This window comes from Gastrolobium bilobum, unplaced genomic scaffold, assembly GCF_033153095.1.
Source record: "Gastrolobium bilobum isolate Gb01-03AN ecotype WA unplaced genomic scaffold, APGP_CSIRO_Gbil_v1 utg39446, whole genome shotgun sequence".
Classification (NCBI taxonomy): Eukaryota; Viridiplantae; Streptophyta; class Magnoliopsida; order Fabales; family Fabaceae; genus Gastrolobium; species Gastrolobium bilobum.
Window position 1 is genome coordinate 13,584 of NW_026898957.1, and position 25,620 is coordinate 39,203.

Here is a 25,620-nt window from a genome sequence, read left to right on the forward strand (position 1 = left end):
CCGCTTTCCGACCTGTCCAGACTTCTTCTGGAATTTCTCCTTCAAGTGGCCGTGATGGTGAGAGGTTGATCAAATCAACAGCTGCTTTGACAGCTTCTCCCCAGAATGATTTCGGCAATCCGGCATTGGATAACATGCTTCGGACCTTCTCTTCAATAGTTTTGTTCATCCGCTCAGCAAGTCCATTCAGCTGAGGTGTCTTGGGGGGCGTCTTCTCTAGTCGAATCCCGGCCGCTCTGCAGTATGCATCAAATGGGCCGCAATACTCACCACCATTGTCAGATCGGACCACCTTCAATTTTTTGCCAGTCTCCCTTTCAACCATTGCATGGAATTCTTTAAAGGATTGGAGTACCTGGTCTTTAGTCTTCAACAAATATACCCACACTTTGCGGGAATGGTCATCAATAAATGAAACAAAGTACTGAGCTCCTCCAAGAGATTTCTCTGACATGGAGCAAACATCAGTATGGACGAGGTCAAGAATATTCCTTCGTCTTCTTGGTTGATCCGGTCTCACAAAGGAAACCCGGTGCTGCTTTCCAGCTAGGCAGTGCGTGCAACTCTTCAACGCTTGGCCTTTCAACCCGGTCAATAATCCTTTCTTGTTCAGGATCTGTAGCCCTTTCTCGCTCATGTGGCCGAGGCGCTTGTGCCATAGCTCCAAGCTAGGTTCATCTCGGACAGAATTGGCTTCTCCGCCATTGATCTTTCCTTGCATCACGTACAAGGAGCCTTCTTTCTTACCTCGGGCCACGACCAAGTTTCCCTTGGCCAGCTTCCATCTCACACTACCGAAGTAGTTCACTAACCCGGCATCATCAAGTTTGCCTACTGAGATTAGGTTCAAACGCATGTCAGGAACATGCCTCACATCTTTCAACACAAGTCGGCATCCGACATCCGTGGTCAGAGTTACATCACCGACACCAACAATCTTGTTGGTCACTTGATTTCCCATCTTCACGACTCCAAAATCACCACCTTGATAAGAGGAGAAAAAACCTTTGTGTGGAGTAACGTGGAAGGAGGCACCAGAGTCAACAATCCAGGTGCAGTCATCATATGCAACATTCAAATAATTATCCTCACCAAGGAGGAATATCTCGGCATCAGTATTGGCAGCCACCGCAGTGGTGCTCTTGTCTTCCCTCTTCTTGGGAACAATCTGATCCGGCTTCACAGAGCCGTTCTTCTCGTCATTCTGCAGTGTCCAGCAGTCTGGCTTCTTATGGCCTGTCTTTCCACAGTAGAAACACTTCAACTCATATTTCGGCTTTGACCGACCTCTGGACTTTTCTCGTCTATCACGACCTCTACCTCGGCTTTTGCTTCTACCGCGGGAGTCGGATTTTCCTTTGTTCTCAGCAACATTGGCCTCAGACGTACTCGAAGTACCTCGTTCTCTTCTCCTGGATTCTTCGCCCAGGAGGCTGTCTGTCACGACATCCATCTTCAATTTTCCATCTGGAGTCGAGTTATTCAGGGTCACCACCAGAGTATCCCAGCTTTCTGGCAGCGAGCTCAACAACAGCAATGCCTGCAGTTCTTCATCAATTTCCATATCAGCCTTTGACAGCTGATTCACAATACCTTTGTAGGTGTTCAGGTGTTCAATCATGCTCATACCGTCCTTGTATTCAAGCTTAACAAGTCGGCGAACCAGGTGTGCTTTGTTCCTGGGAGTCTTCTTCTGAATCATGGACTCTAATTTCGTCCACAACTCATACGCGTTCGTGAATTCAGACACGTGTTCAAAGAGGCTTTTATCAATATATTTCCTGATCGTGGCTACTGCCTTCCGACTCAGGATCTCCCACTCCTTATCTGTCTTGCCTGCTTGTCTCTCATCAAGGATAATGGGCTCATGCAAATCTTTGTAGTAGAGATGATCTTCCATCATCGGTCTCCAATAAGTGAAGTTGTCTGCGGTCAACTTGAACATATCTCCATCATGAGTTATGCCGCTGGTCTCCATCTCTTCTCCCTCAGAACCCGTCGAACTCGGGCTCTGATACCACTGTTGGGAAACTCGGTTCCCTCAGATCGGCTAAGCAGCCTTTGTGCGGAAGTCAATTAACAAGATCCTGATCTCGGATCTCGACAATACCTCGGCCTGAACTTCACCAGGTCAGGCAGCGTAGCGGAAAAATCAAAACGAAAAACAGGAGAGAGAGAGAGAGAAGAAGAACACAACCAGATTTAACGTGGGAAAACCTTCTCCAATGAAGAAGTAAAAACCCACGGGACCTAGTCCAGATCAGAAATCCACTATGAAAATAATGGTTACAAATAATCAAATACACCAATGTGGTGGTTAACTCAATCTCTCCAACAATGGTGATAATCAAACTACCCTAGAGATGTTTCACTCAAACTCTCTCTAGAGATCTCTCAAATGCAAAGCATAAAACTTTGCTCAAACAATCAAATAATTTTTCTCTCAAATTTGTTCTCTCAAATCTAACTTAGCCTCCACCCTCAACTAATGAGTATATATAGAGGAGGTGGACATTAGGGTTAGGGTTTTTAGGAAACACCTCAAATGGGCTTGGACTTAGCATTGAAGGAGGAAGCCCAACAGTACGTACGTAAGGGCGCAACTATTTTTAATTACCCAGTGACTGAATGTATCTACCAAGAGTGGTGTCACAATCTGATGACTCCTTATTTTATTAAAAACTACATCTTAATTGTCTTTTGATTTATTAGGTAAATGACAGGAGACTTGTGAGCGCTAGATCAGCTTGTTTGTCCTGATGACTAGCCGACATTTGTGTATGGATTCACCAATCTCTATGACTTTCAGTCCTAAACAGCATGATTAAGAAGTTTCAATTAACTTGAATTTACACTTGAATATGATGTCTCATCATCGATTATTACAAAGCTTGAGTGGAATAACATGCCACAAGGTCTAATCTTAAAAGTTAACCTACAAAACCCCACATTAAAAGGTAATGACTAATAATAAGTTACAAGGTACATGCTTATCAGGCATCGACCAATCTTCCTAGATGCTAATGATGAGTTTTTGGAGTATGATTGTTTCTTTTTCAGTTTGTGATATCATATATACGTGTCTTGTTTTCTATTATGTCAAATATTAATGATGCTTATTGGGAAGATTGATCCTGCATTAAGGATCTAATTAAGTTCTAACTTTATTGTCGGGTACGGTTTATTTATTATCCAGTTATGTATTAATTTGCTAAGTTGTATGCAGCTGTGACGCTGACACCACAACTTCCCCCAACAAATAAAAACAGCGATTAAAACATAACAGTGCTTAGGTGCATGATTAATATCAATTATAAATTATATAAAGGGTGACCGTAGAGAAAATCAACCGCTCATTTACTTGCCAGAAACATGGCAAAGACGACAGAAAACATCTCCGGGATGTGTCTCCTTGTGCATTTACTGACTAAGATTAGCTAACAAACAAATGTTATAAAGACTGAGACTCTTTTATATATAAACCAAGTGTTTCCGTAATCAATTTGGGTACACTAAAGTAATAACACAACCCTAAGCTAGTTTAGTTGACAACTGAGCTTTCAAGAGTTTGTTTGGATTAGGGGTTCAAATCATGTCTCAAGTAAATTCTTAGAAAAATTTTGGGGTCCAGAGGACATATCTCTCTCCTCGAAGGGGGATTAATCTCATCTTTCCTCCGGATTAATATTTAATTTGTAGGAATTAATTATGTGTTAATATTTATTTTATTGACATAATATATCTAAATTAAGTACATTAACATCTTTGTAAGTGACACTCTTAATTTTAATCATTAATTTTATTTATATATAATGATTTTAATTTATTAATTATATAATCTATTGAATGGAGATGTATGAATGACTAAGAATGAGTATAATTTTTATATTGATGATGAGAATAACCAGTCCCAATTCTAAATATTATAAAAAATTTTACATGGGTCTGTGATGTTGGGGTAATGGATAAGGACATGAGATGAATATCCTATGCCTATTTGCTTCTTCAAGAGTCCCATACAAAGAAGAGTCTTAAATTGGAGGTGGAGGGACCAACCTTCATGAGGTGACAGAGTGAGAGGGTTGAGGAGGGTGGAGACCACGGCAGGAGCCAATGGGTGGTGGAGGCCCACATAGGGTCCCACAAGATGAGGGAGGAGCAAACCTGCCCTCATGGCGTGGCCCTTGGCCCTTAGGACATTGAATGGCCTTGTCCCTTTTGTCTAAAGGAAGAAGAGATGAAGAAGATAGAAGGTGACATTGATTTTATAAGGAGGTATCCATACCTCTTTGCACCTTACAAGACGTGGGGCTGTCCCGACAATGCACTTGCAACATTAGTCTACATAGAACCAACCACTTGTTTTATGTCATCTTTTCTTCTCCCTCTTGAACTCTCCTTGTACATGCATTATTTTAATAATTTTAAGAGAAGATATTAGAGTGTTTTTATAGTTTAAGAAAAAAAAAACATATTGCTCAAAAATAGGGATACTAAGTTTTTTTTGAGACAACTAAATATCGGGATTAAACCATATTGAGATAATATTGTGTCATCCACTCTAGTCTACTACACATTTCCTCACAACAAGTCGTCTATCCGAAGGAGAAAATGTGAATTTTCTAAACCTTTTTATTGTCAACTTTTCCTTAAAAAGTATAAAAACCAAAAAAGTAAAATAAAATAAAAAAACCATATAAGTGTTAGGAGGAAGACAAAATTTGTCAGATTTGGAGCTTGAACCCACGAGGTGGGAACTTGAATGTGTAATACTTATTAGCTCGAGAGGCAGGGAACAAGATCCATTTACAAAAGTTACTCTTTATTACTACGAGGTGGGGAGGCACATTTGTGAATTGTGATAGAGATGGTAATAGTAGGTTGACTGTAATAATGATGGGGAAGAAAATCGTTTATTTATTTTGAGAAAATGTTTATATTTATAAACTATAAATTTTTACAAATTACACTATATATTATGGGTAGTACATATTATTTAAACATGTACTACCCATAATATATAGTGTAGTTTGTAAGAGTTTATAAATTTTGAGTTTGTAAATATAACATATCCCAATAATACAAGATATAAAAGTAATTGCAAACAAGTTTAGATGAAACAAAAGAGTTATTATTTTCCAATTTGATGGAATAATGGACATTCCCTCCCCCCCTAATGAACTAACCTTTTTCTAAAGTTTATCAAGCAAATTTATAGCCCATTCAGGCATTCTTATTTCCTTTTCAATTCCCCACCACCCCATATGTTGAGCCAAACAAGAACAAAAGCTTTACCTAGTGGAAGAATTTACAAAATCAAATCCTTAAAACAATGATTTAATTTTAATTTCCTAATAACATAAAGAATTTTTTTTTTTTTTGGTATGCAACATAAAGAATTTTATACTGTCCATGAATCGTATAATGTTAATTGTTTTAGAAAAAGTAATTAAAAGTTTTTTGCAATGCAAAAAAGTTACTCAGATACTATTACCTGATAAAATTAAAAACAAATTGAAAATCAAATACAAACTCAATTCATAAAATTGAAAAAGTGCTTAAACAGTTTCCTCTTGAAAGTTTATTCTTCCTATTACAATATGTATTATTTTCTTTTTTACCTTTATTCATGTGCTGTAACTAATTGGTAGATATTTTTGTATGCTGTAACTAATTAGTAGCTGAGCTGGACATCATTCTGTTAGGTATTATTTTGTGCGTGTATGTAGTTTTTCATTCTGTTACAAAACCCTCTCTGTAATGGCTAATATAAAAAGCCTCTTGTACTCACTCTAATCAATTAATGAATTCCAAAGATGAATATTCAATTTATATCAGAGTCTCATCCTTTCATAACTAATATGGTATCAGATGAATTTCTTTGATTTTTTCTGCCATTTTTAGATGGCTCGTGGCACCAATCGGCCACCACCAACCGATTCCTCTTCTGCACATTCAGGAACATCCGCTCCCATGGATGATTCCTCCAGTCCCTATTTTTTACATAGCAGTGACCATCCTGGTCTTGTTTTGGTTTCTAATTGTCTTTCTGGATCCAATTATAATTCATGGAATCGAGCAATCTTGCTTGCTTTAACTGCCAAAAACAAGTTAGTTTTTGTTGATGGATCTCTTCTTCGTCCTGCTTCAACTGATATGTTGTTCTCCGTTTGGAATCGTTGCAATTCCATGGTTTTCTCTTGGCTGTTGAACTCGGTCACCAAGGATATTGCAGATAGTTTGCTCTACTTCACTACTACCTATGAAGCTTGGGCTGATTTGAAGACACGATTCTCTCAAGCGAATGGTCCTCGCATCTTCCAACTCAAACAACAGATCTCCTCTCTTTGCCAAGGACCTTTGCACGTCAATGGCTATTACACCAAACTCAAGTCACTTTGGGACGAATTACTTGATTACGCTCCTCTACCACTCTGTACTTGCGGTGCTCTTCGTCTCATCCACAATCATAGAGAGCAGGATCATGTCCTTCAATTTCTCATTGGGCTCAATGATTCCTATGCTTCCTCGCGTGCTCAGATTTTACTCATGGATCCGTTACCTCCTCTTGCCAAGGTGTTTTCGCTGGTTCTTCAAGAGGAGCGCCAACGTCAGTTGTTTGTTTCCTTACCATCGCCTGCCATTCCGGATTCTCCACTTTTGAATTCGATACACACCTCACCGTCGCCGTCTCCGGCTGTTTCTTCCCCTTCTGCTACGGTGGCTGCCGTCCAACGTCGCCGCCCCGTTTGCACTTACTGCCATCTTTCGGGTCATACCCGTGAGAAATGCTTCAAGTTAAATGGGTATCCTCCTGGTTACAAACCCAGGGTACCCAGGCCCAACCCATTATCAAACCCAACCCAACCGTCAGCCCAAGCCTATTCTGTTGTTTCTGTCTCACCTACCTCTCCTAATTTTTCCAATCCTCACCAAGTCACGAACCCTAATCTCCCTGCCTCAGACTCACCGCTTGCTTTTACTCCATCACAATACAATCAGCTGGTTTCTCTTCTACAACAGAGTTCTGCACTTCCCCTTCGGTCACCAACGTCTTCTGTTCCTGACACTCCTCCCTCCGTGGCCAGTTTCAGTGGTAAGACATCTCTCTCTTTCCCTCCGTCTTGTTGGATTTTAGACACCGGTGCTACGCACCATGTTTGTGTCACGCTTAATCTCTTTGTTTCTTCCTCTCCTTCTGCTTCTCTGGTCTCGTTTCCTAATGGTTCCTCTGCTGATGTGTCTTCGGTGGGCTCTGTTAAGATTTCTGATTCTCTTGTTCTTTCAAATGTATTATTTGTTCCAACTTTTTTCTTCAATCGGTTGTCCATCAGTGCTTTGACTCGTGATTCCCCAGTCATTGCTAATTTCTCTTCTTCTTTTTGTTTCCTTCAGGACCGTGCTTCGGGAAGGATGATTGGGATTGCTAGACGTCATGGCGATCTCTACCTTTTGGATAGTAACAACCTTTTTCCCCCTGATCATGTTCCCCATCCCCTTTGTTTTTCCATTTCTGTAAACAATGCTATTCTCTGGCATTCTCGTTTGGGACATCTTTCCCTTTCTGTTTTAAATCCATGAAGCATATTTTGGGTTTTTCTGATGCTTTACATACTGATCATTTGTGTACTGTTTGTCCTTTGGCGAAACAAAAACGCCTCCCTTTTATTTTAAATCCCCACCTTAGTGCATCATCTTTTGATTTGGTCCATTGTGATATATGGGGACCTTTCAGCACTGTATCTGTGGAAGGATCTCGTTATTTTCTAACCTTGGTTGATGATTCAACCAGGTTCACTTGGACCTATTTCCTGAGTAATAAGTCTGATTTCTCTGTTGTTTTTCCTGTTTTTTATAATTTGATATTTACTCAGTATAAAGTTTCCATTAAATCCCTTAGATGTGACAATGCTCCTGAGTTCAAATTGTCCTCCTTTTTTCTGATAAGGGTATTCAAATCTTTCACTCATGTGTTGACTGTCCCCAGCAGAACTCTGTGGTAGAAAGGAAACATCAGCACCTACTCAATGTAGCCCGTGCCCTCCATTTTCAGTCCAAAATCCCTCTCCCATATTGGCAAGACTGTGTTCTTACAGCAGTATATCTTATTAACCGTACCCCATCTCCCCTTCTTGATTCCAAAACTCCTTTTGAATTGTTGTGCCATAAACCCCCCTCCTACACTCACCTACGAGCCTTTGGATGTCTATGCTATAGTTCCACACTTCCAAAGACTCGCCACAAGTTTTCACCACGTGCTCTGCCTGCTGTTTTTCTTGGTTACCCTGCAGGATACAAAGGTTATAAACTCTTGGATTTGGCTTCAAATAAAATATTCATTTCTCGTGATGTTATTTTTTATGAGCACATTTTTCCCTTTACTCTAACCAATATACCCTCTTCTTTCCACACTGAATTTTCCCAATTACCTCCTGCCTTCACTCCTCATACAGATTCCTCCCCTTCTTTTATTTCCACAAGACCTTCACGGGTTAGGCATCCTCCTTCCCATCTTTCTGACTATCTCTGTTCCTCTTCCACAACTCATCCCTTGTCCCAATTTATTTCTTATACCCGACTTTCTCCCTCCCATTATGCATTTGTTAATTCAATTTCATCCATTTTTGAACCTGCCACTTATTCCCAAGCATCCCAACTTCCGGAATGGCAGGCTGCTATGTCTTCTGAGCTGATAGCTCTTGAAGCAAATTCTACTTGGTCTCTTGTCTCTCTCCCTACAGGTAAGCAGGCTGTGGGTTGTAGATGGGTCTATAAAGTTAAATACAATTCAGATGGTTCAGTTGAGCGTTATAAAGCTCGCTTGGTTGCTAAAGGTTTTAGCCAACAAGAAGGGATTGATTTTTTGGAAACCTTTTCTCCTGTTGCTAAAATTTCCACTGTCCGTGTTCTTCTTGCCTTGGCTGCAATTAATAATTGGTCCCTCACTCAATTGGATGTTAATAATGCATCTCTTCATGGTGACTTGCTTGAAGAGGTCTATATGACTCTCCCCCCTGGATATTCTTCTCTGAATCTGCCCACTAATGCTGTTTGTAAGCTGCACAAGTCAATTTATGGTCTTAAACAGGCTTCACGGCAGTGGTTTGCCAAATTTTCTGCCACTTTATTGCATCTTGGTTTTTCACAATCTCACTCTGATAATTCTTTGTTTGTTAGGCATTCTTCTACTGCCTTCATTGCAGTTTTAGTCTATGTGGACGATATTATTATTGCCTCTAATAATATTGCAGAAGTTCAATTGCTGACAGCTATGTTACACAGCAAATTTAAGTTGAAAAATTTGGGCAACTTGAAATATTTTTTGGGGTTAGAAGTTGCACGCAGTACAAAGGGCATCTCTGTTTCTCAAAGACATTATGCTTTGGAAATACTTAAAGACTCTGGGCATTTGGGTTGTAAACCCTGTTCCACTCCTCTTGAGGTTGGTTTAAAGCTTTCTTCTAATGTTGGTGAGTTGCTCTCTGATCCCTCAGTATATAGGCGTCTTATTGGCCGTCTACTTTATCTCACTATTACTCGGCCTGATCTTGCATATGCTGTTAATTCTCTTAGCCAATTTATGGCCAATCCACGTGAACCTCATCTCTAGGCAGCATATCGTCTTCTTGGATATGTTAAAAATACAATTGGTCAAGGTCTATTTTTCTCATCTTCTTCTGCTCTTCAGCTGAATGCTTTCTGTGACTCGGACTGGGCTGCATGTCCTGACAGTAGACGTTCAATTTCTGGTTTTTGTGTTTTTATTGGTGACTCTTTAATTTCTTGGAAATCCAAGAAGCAACAAACTGTTTCCAGATCCTCCACTGAGGCTGAATATCGTTCTATGGCTCATGTCACTTGTGAGCTGTTATGGTTATTTTCTTTATTCAAGGATCTTCATTTTTCACACCAAGGACCTGCTCATCTCTTCTGTGACAACAAGTCTGCCTTGCATTTGGCAGCCAACCCTGTTTTCCATGAACGCACCAAACACATTGAGATTGACTGCCATCTTGTTCGTGAGCACATCATCAAAGGCACCTTGAAGACTTTTCCAGTTCCTTCATCCAAGCAACTTGCTGATATCTTCACCAAGGCTTTGCTGCCATCCAAGTTCATTGCTTTATTATCCAAGATGGGAGTCTTAAATATATACTCTCCATCTTGAGGGGGCCTATTACAATATGTATTATTTTCTTTTTTACCTTTATTCATGTGCTGTAACTAATTGGTAGATATTTTTGTATGCTGTAACTAATTAGTAGCTGAGCTGGACATCATTCTGTTAGGTATTATTTTGTGCGTGTATGTAGTTTTTCATTCTGTTACAAAACCCTCTCTGTAATGGCTAATATAAAAAGCCTCTTGTACTCACTCTAATCAATTAATGAATTCCAAAGATGAATATTCAGTTTATATCAGAGTCTCATCCTTTCATAACTAATACTTCCTTTTACGCCGCGTGTGCTGGATGTTTACCTTCCTGTGGATCCAGGACATTCACATTCTCTTCTCATTTTTCTTTGGATCCCCAATCTCTATTCTATTGACAGAATGATGGGCAATCTACAAAAGTGTGGTTGAGATGTGATTGGGCCAGGTTTCACCAATTGGACTTTTGGATCACATCTATCGGTGGAAACTTGGTCCTGTAGAGGCATTGATCAAAGAGCTTCCTAAGGAGCTGCTACCCATGAAGGACATTCAACATACAGACTCAGAGACAGGTTTTTCATCCCCTAACCTTTTTCAGTACGAGTTGTTGAACTTTGGGATAATGGGGTTGGTCCAACCTAGTATTAGCCCATGTGCTTGTCGTGTAGTAATTGTTGACCTGTGCGCATGTATGTTAATAGTAGGTCATATAAAAATAGGTTAATATTTGCAACTAATTTTTTTTATTCATGTCTGTATATTTAATGGCGGGGCTCGGGAGCAGCACTTCCAAATTTTTTTTAAAAGGAAGTTTGTATCCACACTTGCATGTACTTGCACAACAATAGGTCTACCACTGTTATCATAAAACATCAACAAAGATAAAAAAACATGGGAAAAAGAAGAGAAAGCTATTGTCACCATGCCACGATGCACAGACACGAGATTTCAGGTTCAACATGATATTGCCTTGTGCTAATCATGCCATATTGAGCACTTCAAAAAAATAGATCTGCCAATGTAACAAAGGTTCTCATGTGATTTTCTAGTTTTTTGAAGTCCACCAGTGTACAAAACGTAAACAAAACTTGGCATTTTTTTCTTTCAAAAGTTTTTGTTTGCAAGTGCAGACACTTACCCACAAGTAGGTTCGCCGGTGGTCATGTTATAGGAAACAATTTTTTTTTTCTGCAGGGACAATAAAAAGCCTGGGTCCCACAATATAAGGAGATAAAACAAAATATTAACGGGAGCCACATCATATATTATCTCTGTAGGAACTTTTTTTTGTTTTGTGTAACATTACTTATCTATTACCCATAAAAATATCATCATCAAGTATAGGTTTCTTATTTCTATATATGGGGATATGCTAGATTTAATTACCAACTTTAATTGATTTTCTATGATAGATTTGCATAGTGGTTATCATCAGATTCTGCTTAGACCAAGAGATGAGTGGAAGAACCAATAGATGAATGGCAGATTGTTTTTTAAGACACATGATGTTTATATATACGAGTGATTATTAATGCCTTTTGATATATTTAATTCTCTTTGCACTTTAACGAGGGCCATGAGATAAATATTTTACCTTTTCTTTGGGTAAGTTTCTAGTTGTTTATTTTGATATCTTGTCTATAGCAAGTATAAGTTTGACCACTGGAGTCGTTTACTACTCTTCGAGCTGAACATTTTTATGTCAACATTAAAAAGTGCACGTTTCTTTAGAATCCAGCCGTTTTCTTAAGTTTCATATATCTGCGAATGTATTATTAATTTGCTAGCCCTGAGAAAGTCAAATCTAACAGAGAGTGGGCAATTCCTATAGATTTTTTGAGCTCTTCTTGTGGCTAAGTATTTAATGAAATAAAGAGAAGAATGTTTGAACCCTTTGTCTTAGAACTTCACTAAGGTGTTTGAGGTTTTATTTTAGGGAGAAGTGTTTGTCATTTTAAATGATAGAAAGTTATGTCATTTTAAGAGAGATACAGACACAAAAAATTTGAATTTTAAATTAAAAAAACCACTTACTTTCTCTCTCCCATGATTTGGAATAAGAAGGAGTGCTTTAGATCTTTGCATAAAAGTCCCAGTGCAGAGAACCTGCAAAAGTTTAGATTGGCGAGAAAAAATGCAAAGAAAGCAGTGCGAGAAGCTAGAGGCAAGATTTTCGACGAGTTGTATAAAAATCTTGGGAGCAAGGATGGTGAAAGAGGTATTTATAAACTTGCAAAGATAAGGGATAAGAAAAGTAAAGACCTCACCCAAGTTAGATGCATCAAGGATGAAAATCAAAAACTTCTGGTGAGAGATGAAGATGTAAATGAAAGGTGGTTGAAATACTTCAACAAGCTGTATAATGGGGATGGAGATACAAGCGAGGTGGACTTAGAGGACGCGTGTGATGATATGAATAGAAGATTTGTACGCAGAATTAATACACATGAAGTTAAGGAGGCTTTAAAGAGGATGAAGACTAATAAAGCCTTAGGGCCTGATGGTGTCCCTATTGAAGTGTGGAGAGGCCTGGGGGATGTGGCAATAAAATGGTTGACCAATCTTTTTAATAAGATTCTCCAGACGAATAAGATGCCTGATGTATGGAGGAAAAGTATGATTGTGCCTATCTACAAAAACAAGGGAGATATACAGAATTGTTCAAACTATAGAGGCATTAAGCTAATGAGCCATACTATGAAGTTGTGGGAGAGGGTTATTGAACATCGCTTGAGGAGAGATACCAAGGTTTATGTAAATCAATTTGGATTTATGCCAGGAAGATGTACCATGGAAGCAATTTTCTTGATGCGACAACTAATGGAAAGATACCGAGAAAAGAAAAAGGACTTGCATATGGTGTTCATAGACCTTGAGAAAGCATACGATAGGGTTCCAAGGAAAGTTTTATGGTGGGTCCTAGAGAAGAAAAAGGTTCCATTAAAGTATGTAAAGGCAATCAAGGATATGTATGATGGGGCTACTACATGTGTAAAAGCTTGTAACGGATCATCAAGTTATTTTCCTATCACGGTAGGTGTACACCAAGGGTCGGCTCTAAGTCCTTACCTCTTTGCCTTAGTTATGGATGAACTAACAAAAGATATTCAAGAGGAAGTGCCATGGTGTATGCTTTTTGCAGACGATATTGTGCTTATTGATGAGAGCAAGGAGGGTGTTAATAGAAAACATGAATTGTGGAGAAGCACATTGGAATCCAGAGGATTCACATTAAGTCGAAGCAAGACTGAGTATCTGAAGTGTGAGTTTTCTCTGGTACGAGATGAGGACCAAGAACCTGTGCATCTAAATGGTCAAGAGGTACCCAAAAAAGATGCTTTTAAATACTTGGGCTCCATTTTACAAAACGGTGGAGAGATTGATGAGGATGTAAATCACAGAATCAGAGCAGGGTGGATGAAATGGCGCAGTGCATCTGCATTTTTGTGTGACCGCAAAATCCCCTGAAGTTAAAAGGAAAATTCTATAAAACGGCAGTAAGACCGGCAATGCTATATGGAGCAGAATGCTGGCCAGCACATAGGCAACATGAGCATAAGATGGGAGCAGCAGAGATGAGGATGTTAAGGTGGATGTGTGGTTACACAAGGATGGATAAGATAAGAAATGAAGATATTCGACGAAAGGTCGGAGTAGTACCGGTAGCCGAGAAGATGAGAGAACATAGATTGGGGTGGTTTGGGCACGTGTTGAGAAGACCCATGGATGCTCCTGTAAGAACAGAAGTTTGTTACCAAGAGCTCAACACAAAAAGAGGCAGAGGTAGACCGAAGCTTACTTGGGGGAAAGTAGTAAAACAAGATTTAATGGAGTGGGATATAGATTGGCGGTCAGTATGTCTTAGAACGGAATGGAGAAAAGCTATAAGTATGGTGGAGGGTCTATGTTCCAGATGGTCCCTTTTTAGTCCCTTTCCCCTTCATTTCCCCCACTTCTTCTTGTCCCTTTCTTTTTTACTTTTATTTATTTATATATACATATATTGTTATTTTATTTTATCTTATTTTATATTTTTATTTTATTTGTTTATTTTTATTTATTTATTTTTGGCTTTTTTACTTTTATTTTTTATTTTTTATTTTTTTTAACTGTTTTGTATCTTTCATGTGGGTTCATCTACCACTGACCCCAATTAATTTGGGATAAAGGTGTTGTTGATGTTGATGTTGTTGTATCTTTCTCCTAAAATGACATAACTTATATCATTTAAAATGACAAACACCAAACCCTTTATTTTATTTTATTTTATTTTTTAATGCTACTGAGCCTGGCATATGTGGTATTCTTAGCCAAGAGGGTCATCCTATTGCGTTCTTGGGCTTTTGTTTGTGAGAAAAACTACTGAAAAATTCAATGGGTCTGAACCATTGAATTTTTTTCTGAAGTAACATTGGTGTATGATTTCGTATACCCTATTTAATAACTTTTTATAAAACATACTTTTTATTGATATAATGTTGAATTGCAATTATTTATAATATTTATTGTTTATGTCAATTTTTTTAAAGGAAAAAGAAATTATAGGAATATAGTCAAATAATTTTTTATTTTAATATATTTTAAAAATATGTATTATTTTAATTTTAATGTGTACAAATACAAAAATAAATAATTTTTAATTGATATAAAACTTTTATTAATATTTAAATTATTAAAGTAAATATATATTTCATACGGAGATAGAAAGTGCTTTTATGAAATCGTATCAATATATAACTCGCATGAGTAAAAAAACATAATAAATTAGTAAAAATATAATTTATTATTTAAAAAATAAATAAAGATTATTTTATTACAAAATTATTAGAAAAAATAACTTTTACATTATTTAAAATATAAGGTTACTTTAAAAATATTTATCCAGAATATGAATAAAAAATTTATTCATATATTTGATGAATAATTTCAAAGTGTCAAACTAATTTTTACAACTGATGATATGTCTTAGACTAACTTGAAGTACGAAAAATTAGGCAAGAAATAATTTTTTTTGAATGATACAATTTTTTGTGATTATGTAATATAACTATGTTGTTGTTCTCTTCTTATGTTAAGGGTTAAGCATATTTACATTTTCATTCCAAATATATTTGTTTATTTTTTTTTTTTTATTAATGAATTTTTTTTTATCTTTTTAAAAAATATAACTTTGTGCCATTTTAGATCCTAACCGTTAATTTTCATCAATCAACAGTTAAGATTTATTGAGTCAAATTAATTAATTAATTAGTAATTTACAATAAAACTTAATAAATCCTAACCGTTAATTGATGAAAATAAATGGTTAGGATCTAAAATGACAAAAAATTAAATTCTTTAAAAGAACAAATGTTTTTCTACACAATATTTTTTTTTCTCTGATAAACAATAAGCTCTTCTTTAATATATGAATTACCTTTATCATTGACATTTTCATAACTCCTCCATTTTTATTTTTATTTTTTTGAAAATCAAACTCATCCATTAAACGCGTAATTACCCTGCTTTAAACTCAGAAGTTGATATTAACGAGATTAAAAAAATGCCATTAATCACGGGTTTCTCGTCCACGTGGCTAGATCTTGTCTGGTTGTGATGCATAGCAAAACCCTGTTACATCACAGCAAAAGCCATACACTGTGATTTCGCGTTCGCCATTCAAAATCTAAATTTGTATAAACCCTAATTCCTTTTGTGTATTCCATGTCCATGAGGCTTCTACAATTGGGCTTGTTGCTTGCTTTGGCATCTGGAATTGCAGTCATTTTCATTTACATTGCTGGCATCTCTAATCTCTCCGTATGTATGTATGTATGCGTGTGTATCTGATTTTGTGTATTCGAAGCAAAAACCAAAAGCAAATAAGAAATTGAAATGCCTTGAACCTAATGAGTGTAACGATTGACAGATGGCAGTTACCAGCTCAATCATGAAGACACAGAAGCGTTGCAATCGTTGCAGGACAGTTTCGAGAAGTGTGTGGTGATGTTTCCAACTGGTTCTTTTGTTGTTCATATTGTGGCGTGTTCTGTTCCATTTACCTTCAAATTATAGTTGCTTAGTGACATAAGAGATATGATTGTTTTAAGTAGTGAATTTTGAATTAGGAAGTATGTCTTAAACTTAAATTTTGGTTTTGTTTCAATTAGATGGCAAAGTTGTGTGACAAAAAAAAAAAAAACACTCTGGAGATGGATTAAATGTGAAAACTAAATTGGGATTAGTGATTGGAGGAAAGTATTAACTTTCTAGTTCAAGTTTGGCTAAATCTTCGGTATCTAAGGTTGATAAATTTAATGGTAGAGTATTAATATGTTAATACAATGCTTGGTGATTAAAATAGAAAAAGAAAAAAGAAGAAGAAAGACGAAAAATCTAGCATTGCATTGGAAACTTTGATGATTTTAGAGATCCTTTTCTACTACATTTAAAATACGGGAAAAATGTGTATCATTTTGAAGGACACAAAGTTGTGTCATTTTAAGTGAGAGAAAGAGATAGATCATAGGAGAGAGAGTGGGTGGAAAAAGTTTTAAAAGTGTGAGTCTCACCTCTTTGTAAGAGTGAGAGGACACAAGGTGTGTCATTTAAAATGACACACCTTTTTCCCTTAATATATATATATATATATATAAGGTTTAATGTCTCTCATGTTGTAGAAGATAAAATTATCTCCTACACACACATAAAAGTATGTGTGTGTAGGAAATAATTTTATTTCTTACAACATGAGAAACATCAAACCCATATATATATATATATATATATATATGGAAATATTTTTCTTATGTTCCAAACTTTGTTTTTTATCTGAAGGGCAACGCTGGTAAAACGATTTTTATTTTTATTTTGATTGCACCTTGGTGAGGAATCACCCTTAATATGATGGAATTAACTAAAACTAACTGGCATCAGTCTCATTGTTTCAGTATGAAATTTTTTTATTTATTGCAGTACTTTTGGTTTGGATTTGTTTTGTTGTTAATATCAACATTTTATACGTCTTCTTTTCAAATATTGTATTGCAAGTGTGGATTCTTTAGGTGATTCAACTGAGAGTTGCTAAACTTTGATGCAGAGTGCAAATGGACTTGGCCTCAAAGCCGCTAGGGGTGGAGATTATTGTGAAACCACAATAAAGTTCCCCATTGACACCATTCCCAAATGGGTAAGTATTCTTAATCATTTCATGATTTGTGACCAGATTATTTTTCATGAAAATGATCCTCTAAAATATGCTAATTATGAGAAACCTACAACCTTGGCAAAAATGGGTTCCTCCTCTTCAAAAGAATGGATTGTGATATACTTAATCACACACGATTTACAAGAAGTTAAACAACCATAATCTATTTGTTGACTTATGGAAGTTTCTGTGTTAACAGATAGATCCTAAAACTGGTGAACTTGAAGCTTTGTCTTTTGATTTCAATCTATGTGAAGCTGTGGCTACATGGGAACAGGTAAGCAACATGGTCTGTGTCATGATTGTGATTATCCAAGCTATCATCCTTTGACGTCATGAGATGTGAATCCAGATGCTTTTGAGATTTCTATTTGATATTGCTGTTAGCCACAGTGAAAACACATCTTTTTAATCCACCACAATGCATTTCAATTATTCTTGCCATTCTACAGGCATTAATGTCAACTTTCTTTTAACAATTTTTCTTAACTTGCATTCTAAAAAAATTTATGGGTGTATGGCTTATGAAGGAAAACTCTCATCATATCTTTATGAGGAAGATTGCTATTATTACTGAAAAGAGGATACTGTGAATGAATGAATATCAGAATATGAGTTTCTGATATATATACGGTGAATACAAGCTAGGAAGAGAAGATAACTAACTAACAGAATAACAACTATTCTAACAGACAGAATGCTCATGAACACGTGCTCCATTTCAAGTTTTATCAGCTGCATTAGAGGCACTCGTGCCATCTTTATTTGTTAACTGTAAGAGTATGATTTACATTTTATTATTGTGTATTATGAATTGATTTCTCAGGTGCGGAATAGTACTACTATACTCACCAAGGAATTCATTGATTCTTTACCAAATGGATGGGAGGAATATGCATGGCGTAGAATCAACAAAGGAAAACTTCTGTAAGTAATTGTGTGGCTAAATTTTACTAATCAATTAAGTAATGTTGCAATAATAAAAAAAATCAACCTAAAAGGATGGCAGCCAAGCTAAACTGACATTTAACTCATTTATAGAAATGAGTTAGAGGAGCATGCTTTATATATCTGGTTATAAGTTGCCTGAATGATCATGCAAGTTTCATAACCTCAAATAGGGTGAATTTCTCCCTATAAAAGAATCTAGTAACGTGAGCTTTATATCCAGAAATAATGCATAAGATATCTTACTTGAACTGTGTTACGCTGTCAATTTGTCTGTCCGCACACATTTTTAAATTTTCTGTTAAGAAGCAAACCTCAAAATAGATTTACTAAGGTGAGAAATCAACATTACAAGAAAAATAGATTATATGCCAAGAGACTTACAAGATTCAGCGTATAAGCAAGCATCCAAATCATCTTGCAGAGGTTATAGGACCCTTTCTTACGTTGTCTCTTTCCCACTCAAACACCAGCTGCTACACACAACATAGACTTCTCAATTTATAACACATGCATCATTTTCCATGTTAACATACTTAGAATTTACCTATAGTGGTAAATTCAGGGGGTCCTTATTAAGAAGGAAATTAAAGTTAGTGAACTCGAAAGTACTTCATAGAATAAGATCATTTTTTGCTTCAGCAACCGCTGTGAGAACAAGACTTTGTGCATGGAGAAACTTTCACTGGTGCTCCCTGAAACTCCACCATACTTCCCAAGGCAGTTTGGACACTGTGCTGTTATTGGTAATTCAGGAGATCTCTTGAAAACAAAATTTGGGAAAGAGATAGATGATTATGATGCTGTCATTAGAGAGAATGGTGCTCCAACACAGGTTAGTTTCTAAACAGGGTATCTTGGTTGCTCTCTCTCTCTCTCCCCCCCCCCCCCCCCCCCCTCTCCCTCTCTCCTTTTTGAAATTCTGACCTTTTACACCTCAAATTTATTGATGACTGCAGAATTACACTGATTATGTGGGTAGGAAAAGCACATTTCGTCTTCTAAACCGAGGATCTGCCAAAGCACTTGATAAAGTTGTAGAATTAGATGGTATCACCACTAGTTATTTTGAGTACCACTTGTTATACTGCCTGTTATGAGTAACTGGAACCTTACTAGAAATGCTATTTCTGCAGAACAAAAAAAAGAAGTCTTGATAGTAAAAACAACAATTCATGATATCATGAGCAAAATGCTTCAGGTATGTTTCCTCCTCAACAGAAACACTTCCTTAATCTTTGCATCACATTTTTTATACCACATAGTCTATATGCACTTCGGCAATTTTTTGATGGAGTAGTAAATCCATTGCTTTGGGGTGAATTGTGTTATCAAGCTGTAATATACCCATTTTCTTTTTCTTTTTTTGGGGTAGCCTTTCATGCCCACTTGCATAGCAATTGGCTTTTGTTTTCTGCAGGAAGTTCCCATAAAAAATCCTGTATATCTCATGCTTGGTGCATCCTTTGGTTCAGCGGCAAAAGGAACTGGACTTAAGGCTCTGGAATTTGCGCTCTCTATGTGTGAATCAGTGGATATGTATGGTTTCACTGTGGATCCTGGTTATAAAGAATGGTATAGTATTTTCTATTGACAATTAAGTACTTTGGTTAAAATGATTATTTTCATTTGAGTCTAATAGTTTCCTCATTAGCTAGCATTACATTTTTCTTTTAGGACAAGATATTTCTCCGAATCTCGTCAAGGTCATACCCCATTGCATGGTAGAGCTTATTACCAGATGATGGAGTGCTTGGGAGTAAGTAAACTGCACTCATTACTGAATGTAGAAATCACTTAGAATCCGTTAATTTTTCATCATGAAACATGGCTTAGAGTTTGGTCCTAGGTTTAAGACATACTAATGGCTTCTTTAGGTACCAAAAGAAAGTAGAGTTTCCCCCTCCTATTATTGGCTTTGAAACCAAATCTAACCAAATAACCATGTTGTATATTAAATTTCTGTGTAGATATGTGTAGTTGTGTACACTGTACATCTTAAACCTTTTCTTTATAACTTTATGTCTCTGGGAAGACAATCACCTCATTTTGCCACCTTCACCAATTCACCATGCCTCTCTGTTTCTATTTTGTCCTCTCTGCTAATCAGAATTGATTGCCTTCTGCCCTTCTCCCTTGCCTTCATCTCTTTTTCTCCCTCCTTTCTATTCTTGACTTTCTCTTCTCTAGCCTAACCAAGTGATGCCCTCTACACTAAAATAGATAAATATGAAATAACTCCATCTCTGGTGCTGGCGTGTAAATCTGCATTTTGAACCCCACTGCTGCTATTGCATTTTCAACCACAACTACCTTTCCGTTTATGTTTCAGTGAAACTCTTACAATTTTAAGTTCAATAGATGCAAGGTCTATATTTCTTTTGAAAAACTAAGCTTAGAAGTTGTTTTTGACTTCTCAATCTGACCCATTTTTTTTAATTTTTCCCCTTGAGCGACTGACAAACCTGATTGACCTTACTGTTAATTTTTTACTTGATCCAAGATCATTCTGTGTTGAGTTATTGATATGAGTATGATCATCTTGTTGCTTGTTTTTCTAAATTTTAATTGTGTACTTTCTCTATCTGCTTCCATTGTCAAGCTTATCAAAATCCATTCTCCCATGAGAGCTAATCCAAACCGTGTTGTAAAATGGGTTCCAAGCGACCAAATTATCAGAAATGCTAGGATTGCATCAGAAAAATTATTGAGGTATTTTTTCCATACTCTCCGTGCCTATTGTTTTAACATTTTTATATCAATTTTACCAGGGGACCTGATGTATAATTACAATTGAAATTGTCTTAATATATCATGTCTTGAGCGAGACAAATTTGAAATTGTGATCCTGCGCAAGTTGAGTGTGATATCTAGTAGTTTATGTTACTCCAACAAATACAAAAGCTTTTCCGACTAGTTGAGGTTAGCTATGGACCAAATGACATCATTGTATTCTATAAAAAATTTGGTCTTCAGAGGCCATTAAGATCTAAGTCCTTTCTAATGGTTTCAAGTTTTTCTTGGTCGCACTTTACCTCTAAGTCTCTAACTTTATGGCTATCTTCCATTTGATCATCTACATTGTCGAACCATCTTAGGCGTGACTCTATCGTTCTTTTTCTTAATAGGTGCTTCTCTTACTTTCTCTGCATCATTTTTTATCTTATCAATTCTTGTATGTACATTCATCCATCAGCATTCTCATCTCTACAACATTTAGCTTATTCTCTTGTTGGCACTGACTGCCTAGCATTCGTTATCTCAAACCATCCTTTAAGCTTAAGAGGCATCCTTCGATCACAAATAACACATCAAGAATTCCTCTATATCACCCACCTATCTCCCTATGATTTATACCTCCCTCTATTTCTGTTACTTTGTATGATAGATCCAAGCCTAAACCATGCGACCTGTGATGTGGTATGATCTCCAATCTAGGGCTTTATGTTAACAAAAAAAAAAAAAAACGGTTTAATAGTCAATTATTAGACCCGGCATGTCTATGAGTAAGTTTTTGACCTGTTCCCATTGAAAACTGGCAAATCCCAAAGGTTATGACATTTTTTTATGGTAATACCCAGGTTATAACTTCATTTGGCATCTGTCATGCACCTCTGCTAGGCCTTCAAGTAATATGTCCAACTTTAAAGTCAGAGATATCAAATAGTAAAAGTTTTAGAATGCACGTTGTATTGATCATTAGCCTAATGCAAACACCGCACTTGTCTCGCCCACAGTTGTGGCACGTTGTTAATTGTTGTTTGAAATTAATTGAGCAGTGCATAGTGAATGGAGATTGATTCCATCTGACACTAGTTGAAATTTTCTACATTTTATGATTCTTACAGGAGAGTCGGAGCAGGATCTGGAGATCCACTGGGTGCATGTTCCATTATTGAGAAGCTAGTTAAACGAAATCTAAATGCAGTTTCAAAGCTCCGAAAGTCGGCACTTGATCACATAAAATACGTCAAGAGCACAACCATGTATCCTTTGGAGCATAGTCCTGGACATGGATTGCTTTGCACTGTGTCAACTGAGTGACTATATAGTGATTTATTGAGTTCAGCTCGTGCTGTCAGGAAGCATCTAACCCCCCAAAATTTTACCAAATCTTTTGTTTGTTCATCTTTTACAAAATATATTTGTTTATTGACGCTAAAAAAATAGCGATGAAGCACCCTTCTCCTCAACAATGTGTCAGCAAAGCCCTATATATTTTAACTCATCCCCTTCCTGCAGAGGCACAACAGTTTAGTTTTTTTTTTTTTTTTTTTTTTTTTTTTTAACTACAAATGGGCCACACATAAAAAATTGTGCCTGCAACAGGCGAAGTGATGCCTCCTGTTGCAACTCTAATACCCATATTTTATTCATGCTCATCCCTTTTTTTGTCAATTTTTTTTTTTGTTTTTTGTTTTAAATTGCAGTTGTTTAATGAAATGATGCAGAACAGCTAGGAGAAAGTTTTGTGTCATGTATATTGCTCTGTTGACATACAATGAATTGAGCTGTATTTTTTGCCCTCTTTGAATAGTTTTAGAGCAAGAGTTAGAGCTTGACATGCTCCTGTATGCCTTGCTGTTTTCGTTTTGAACTATGTTGCACTATTTCCTTTGAATCCTACTGGAGTAGTTCTGGATTTCTTAATAACTCACATTAACATACATAGTTTCCATGTTAGAAATCTTAATGAGCAGCACACCTCAAATATGGTAGATGTGTTTTTGTTCAATATGTTTGCTTCAAATCATAATGTTTGGGTGGTGATAACATTTCACATCTCATATAGTATCGCACGCTTCCTTTTAAGTTTTCCAGTTCTTGGTTTTGATCTACTTGAGCCATTATTCCCTCATTGGATGCTTGTAGCATAAAAAGGAATAGTTGAATAAACTTTTGAAAGATTTGCAGGATAGTATGAGTTTTATCCAAGAATGAGCTACGCTATTGATGTATAACTTTTAAAATGGACTAAACTATCAACTTTTAAAAATTAAGAAGAGCATAGGTGATTAAAAGTAGAATAGAGTTAATCTCTCTGAAGAAAATATGTTATAATTTATTATAAAAGGGTGGTTATTTTTTTTTGATAGCCTGTGGGTTTTTATTATAACAAAAAAATTATAAATAAATCTACAACTTGATTTTAAAAATATATTACTTATTATTATTTAGGTTGCTTAAAGTTTTTTTTTTTTTAATATCTCCATAAAGTTGTCGATTACCCAATAATACACTTCCAATATAGTCAAACTCATTACGCGAAATATATGTCAACTTACTAACAAATCTAATATCAAGGATAAAAATCACACAGGTATGACTATTAAAAAATGCATTTTTTTGACGGAAAAATTCTGTCAAAAATTATAAAAATTCCGTGAAGTTTTCGACAAAATTCAGGCTGTCAAATTTCTTTTTGCTGATAATAATTTTTACGAGGGAATTAGAGATTCCGTCAAAAAAATTTGATAGAATTTATTTTCGTCAAAAATTTTCAACGAAAAATCAGTAGAATTTTGTCGAAAATAGTTGCGATGGTTTTCGACGAAAAATGGATTCCGTCGAAATTTTTCAACGGAAAATCTATGAATTTCCGTCAAAAATTGATGTAAAGATTTTTCACGAAAAATAAATTTCGTCAAAAATTATCCACGGAAAATTAATGAAATTTCGTAAAAAATTTGCAACGAAAAATCAATGAATTTCTGTCGAAAACTGATGTATAAATTTTTGATGGAAAACAAATTCTGTCGAAAATTTTTAGAGATTTTTTTTAAAAGTTTATCTTCAACAAAATCAATACCAATTTTCTATACTGCACTTGATAAAAAAATATAATAATAATAAAATAATGTGTCAAAATCAAATCTCCTTAGTTAATACATTAAATGCATAAAAGTCCATATCATATATTAGGCCAAGTATTACAAAAGGTTTATGCAATTAGGGAGCGGTGTACAATAAATATATATTGTACTCAAATCGAAGAGTGATAAGTTTTGGACTTAGTATCATAAGCCTCTTCTTCATACACATTGATAATGATTTTAAGTGGGTGAACATGAAATATTCCTCCCTGGTGAAGGCTCTCCTTGACTTGAACCCTTCTTGGTCTTTTTTCTCTATCTCTGACCATCTTCTTCTTCATCAGGAGCATCATCTTCCAATTTGGAACTATTCACGGTGGGGAAGTGTCTGATTAATAAAATCACATTATAATGAATCCCTAAGATCATGTTTTAAAATAAATTTAAGAAAAAATAAACACGATATTTTCGGTCAAAAATTTGCTACCGAATCTGATTCCCTTTCGACGGAATCTCAATTTCGTCGAAAAGTCCACAAATATAATTTCTTTTTACATTTATTTATTTTCAAATGTTTTTGACGAATTTCGTTTGCATAAAAAAATTTCGACAAAATCTCAATTAGGTCGAAAAGTCCACAAATACAATTTCTTTTTACATTTATTAATTTGCAAATATTTTAGACGAAATTCGTTTTCCATCAAAAAAATTTGATTGAATTGCAACTCCATCGAAATTTCCACAAATATTATTTTTTTTTACATTTATTTTTTCAAATATTTTCGATGGAATCGCAATTCCATCGAGAAATCCACAAATGTAATTTTTTTCACTTTAATTTTTTTCAAATGTTTTCGATGGAATTCGTTATTTGTCAAAAAATTTCTACGTAATCGCAATTCTGTGGAAAATTTTCGATGAAATATAATTTTCGTCGAAAACTTGGACGAAATTTGTTTTGCGTCGAAATTTCTGTTGTTAATTTTGACGTAATATTTTTCGTCAAAAATTTCTGTCGAAAATTGAGCAATTCGCCTCACCTCATTATTAACTCACCAAAAAATAAATCAGCCCGCCTTTCCCAATTTTTGAAAGTGAATTAAAAAATTTAGCCCTACCTGCCCTATTTGGCAGACAAGGCAGGTTGGCCAACCGAGCCGAACACAATTTGCATTAAAAAAAAAAAGTTAGACAAAGCAAGTTAGACAAGTTGACAATTGTAAAACTTGGCCCATCTCATCCCATTTTTGGGCCCGTTTAGCTTTACGTGTAATATTTTTTTTAAGAATTAAATTTTATATTTATTATAAGGTAATGAATCACATGAAATCTAGCTAATATGCCAACAAACTATATAAAATACATAAATTTAATTGGGTGAATAAAATATCCAATGTTACTTTAAAAAAATTTGTCTAATATTTAACGAAACGACGTTATTTTAAAATTAAAAAATTAGAATGCCAAAAACTATTATAATTCTGGAATAAATTAAAATTATAAACACACCATAATTTT

General features: G+C 35.9%; 1 protein-coding gene across 3 annotated transcripts; it reads left to right on the forward strand.

Annotated features, from left to right (window-relative positions):
• The first annotated feature begins 15,821 nt into the window (after positions 1–15,821).
• Positions 15,822–22,910, forward strand: LOC133285787 (sialyltransferase-like protein 2). Of its 3 annotated transcripts, none has more exons than XM_061483069.1 (12): positions 15,822–15,958; positions 16,064–16,137; positions 17,234–17,323; positions 17,541–17,618; positions 18,168–18,268; positions 18,932–19,124; positions 19,249–19,339; positions 19,426–19,490; positions 19,710–19,864; positions 19,967–20,048; positions 20,892–21,001; positions 22,138–22,910. In XM_061483069.1, the coding sequence occupies exons 1-12, from the start codon at positions 15,859–15,861 to the stop codon at positions 22,331–22,333; spliced, it is 1,335 nt and encodes a 444-aa protein (XP_061339053.1). In that variant the 5' UTR covers positions 15,822–15,858; the 3' UTR covers positions 22,334–22,910. The 3 variants fall into 3 exon arrangements, with proteins under 3 accessions (XP_061339053.1, XP_061339055.1, XP_061339054.1); XM_061483070.1 differs by having other exon boundaries at positions 15,865–15,958; positions 16,091–16,137; XM_061483071.1 differs by lacking the exon at positions 20,892–21,001 and having other exon boundaries at positions 22,138–22,327.
• Positions 22,911–25,620: the final 2,710 nt, after the last annotated feature.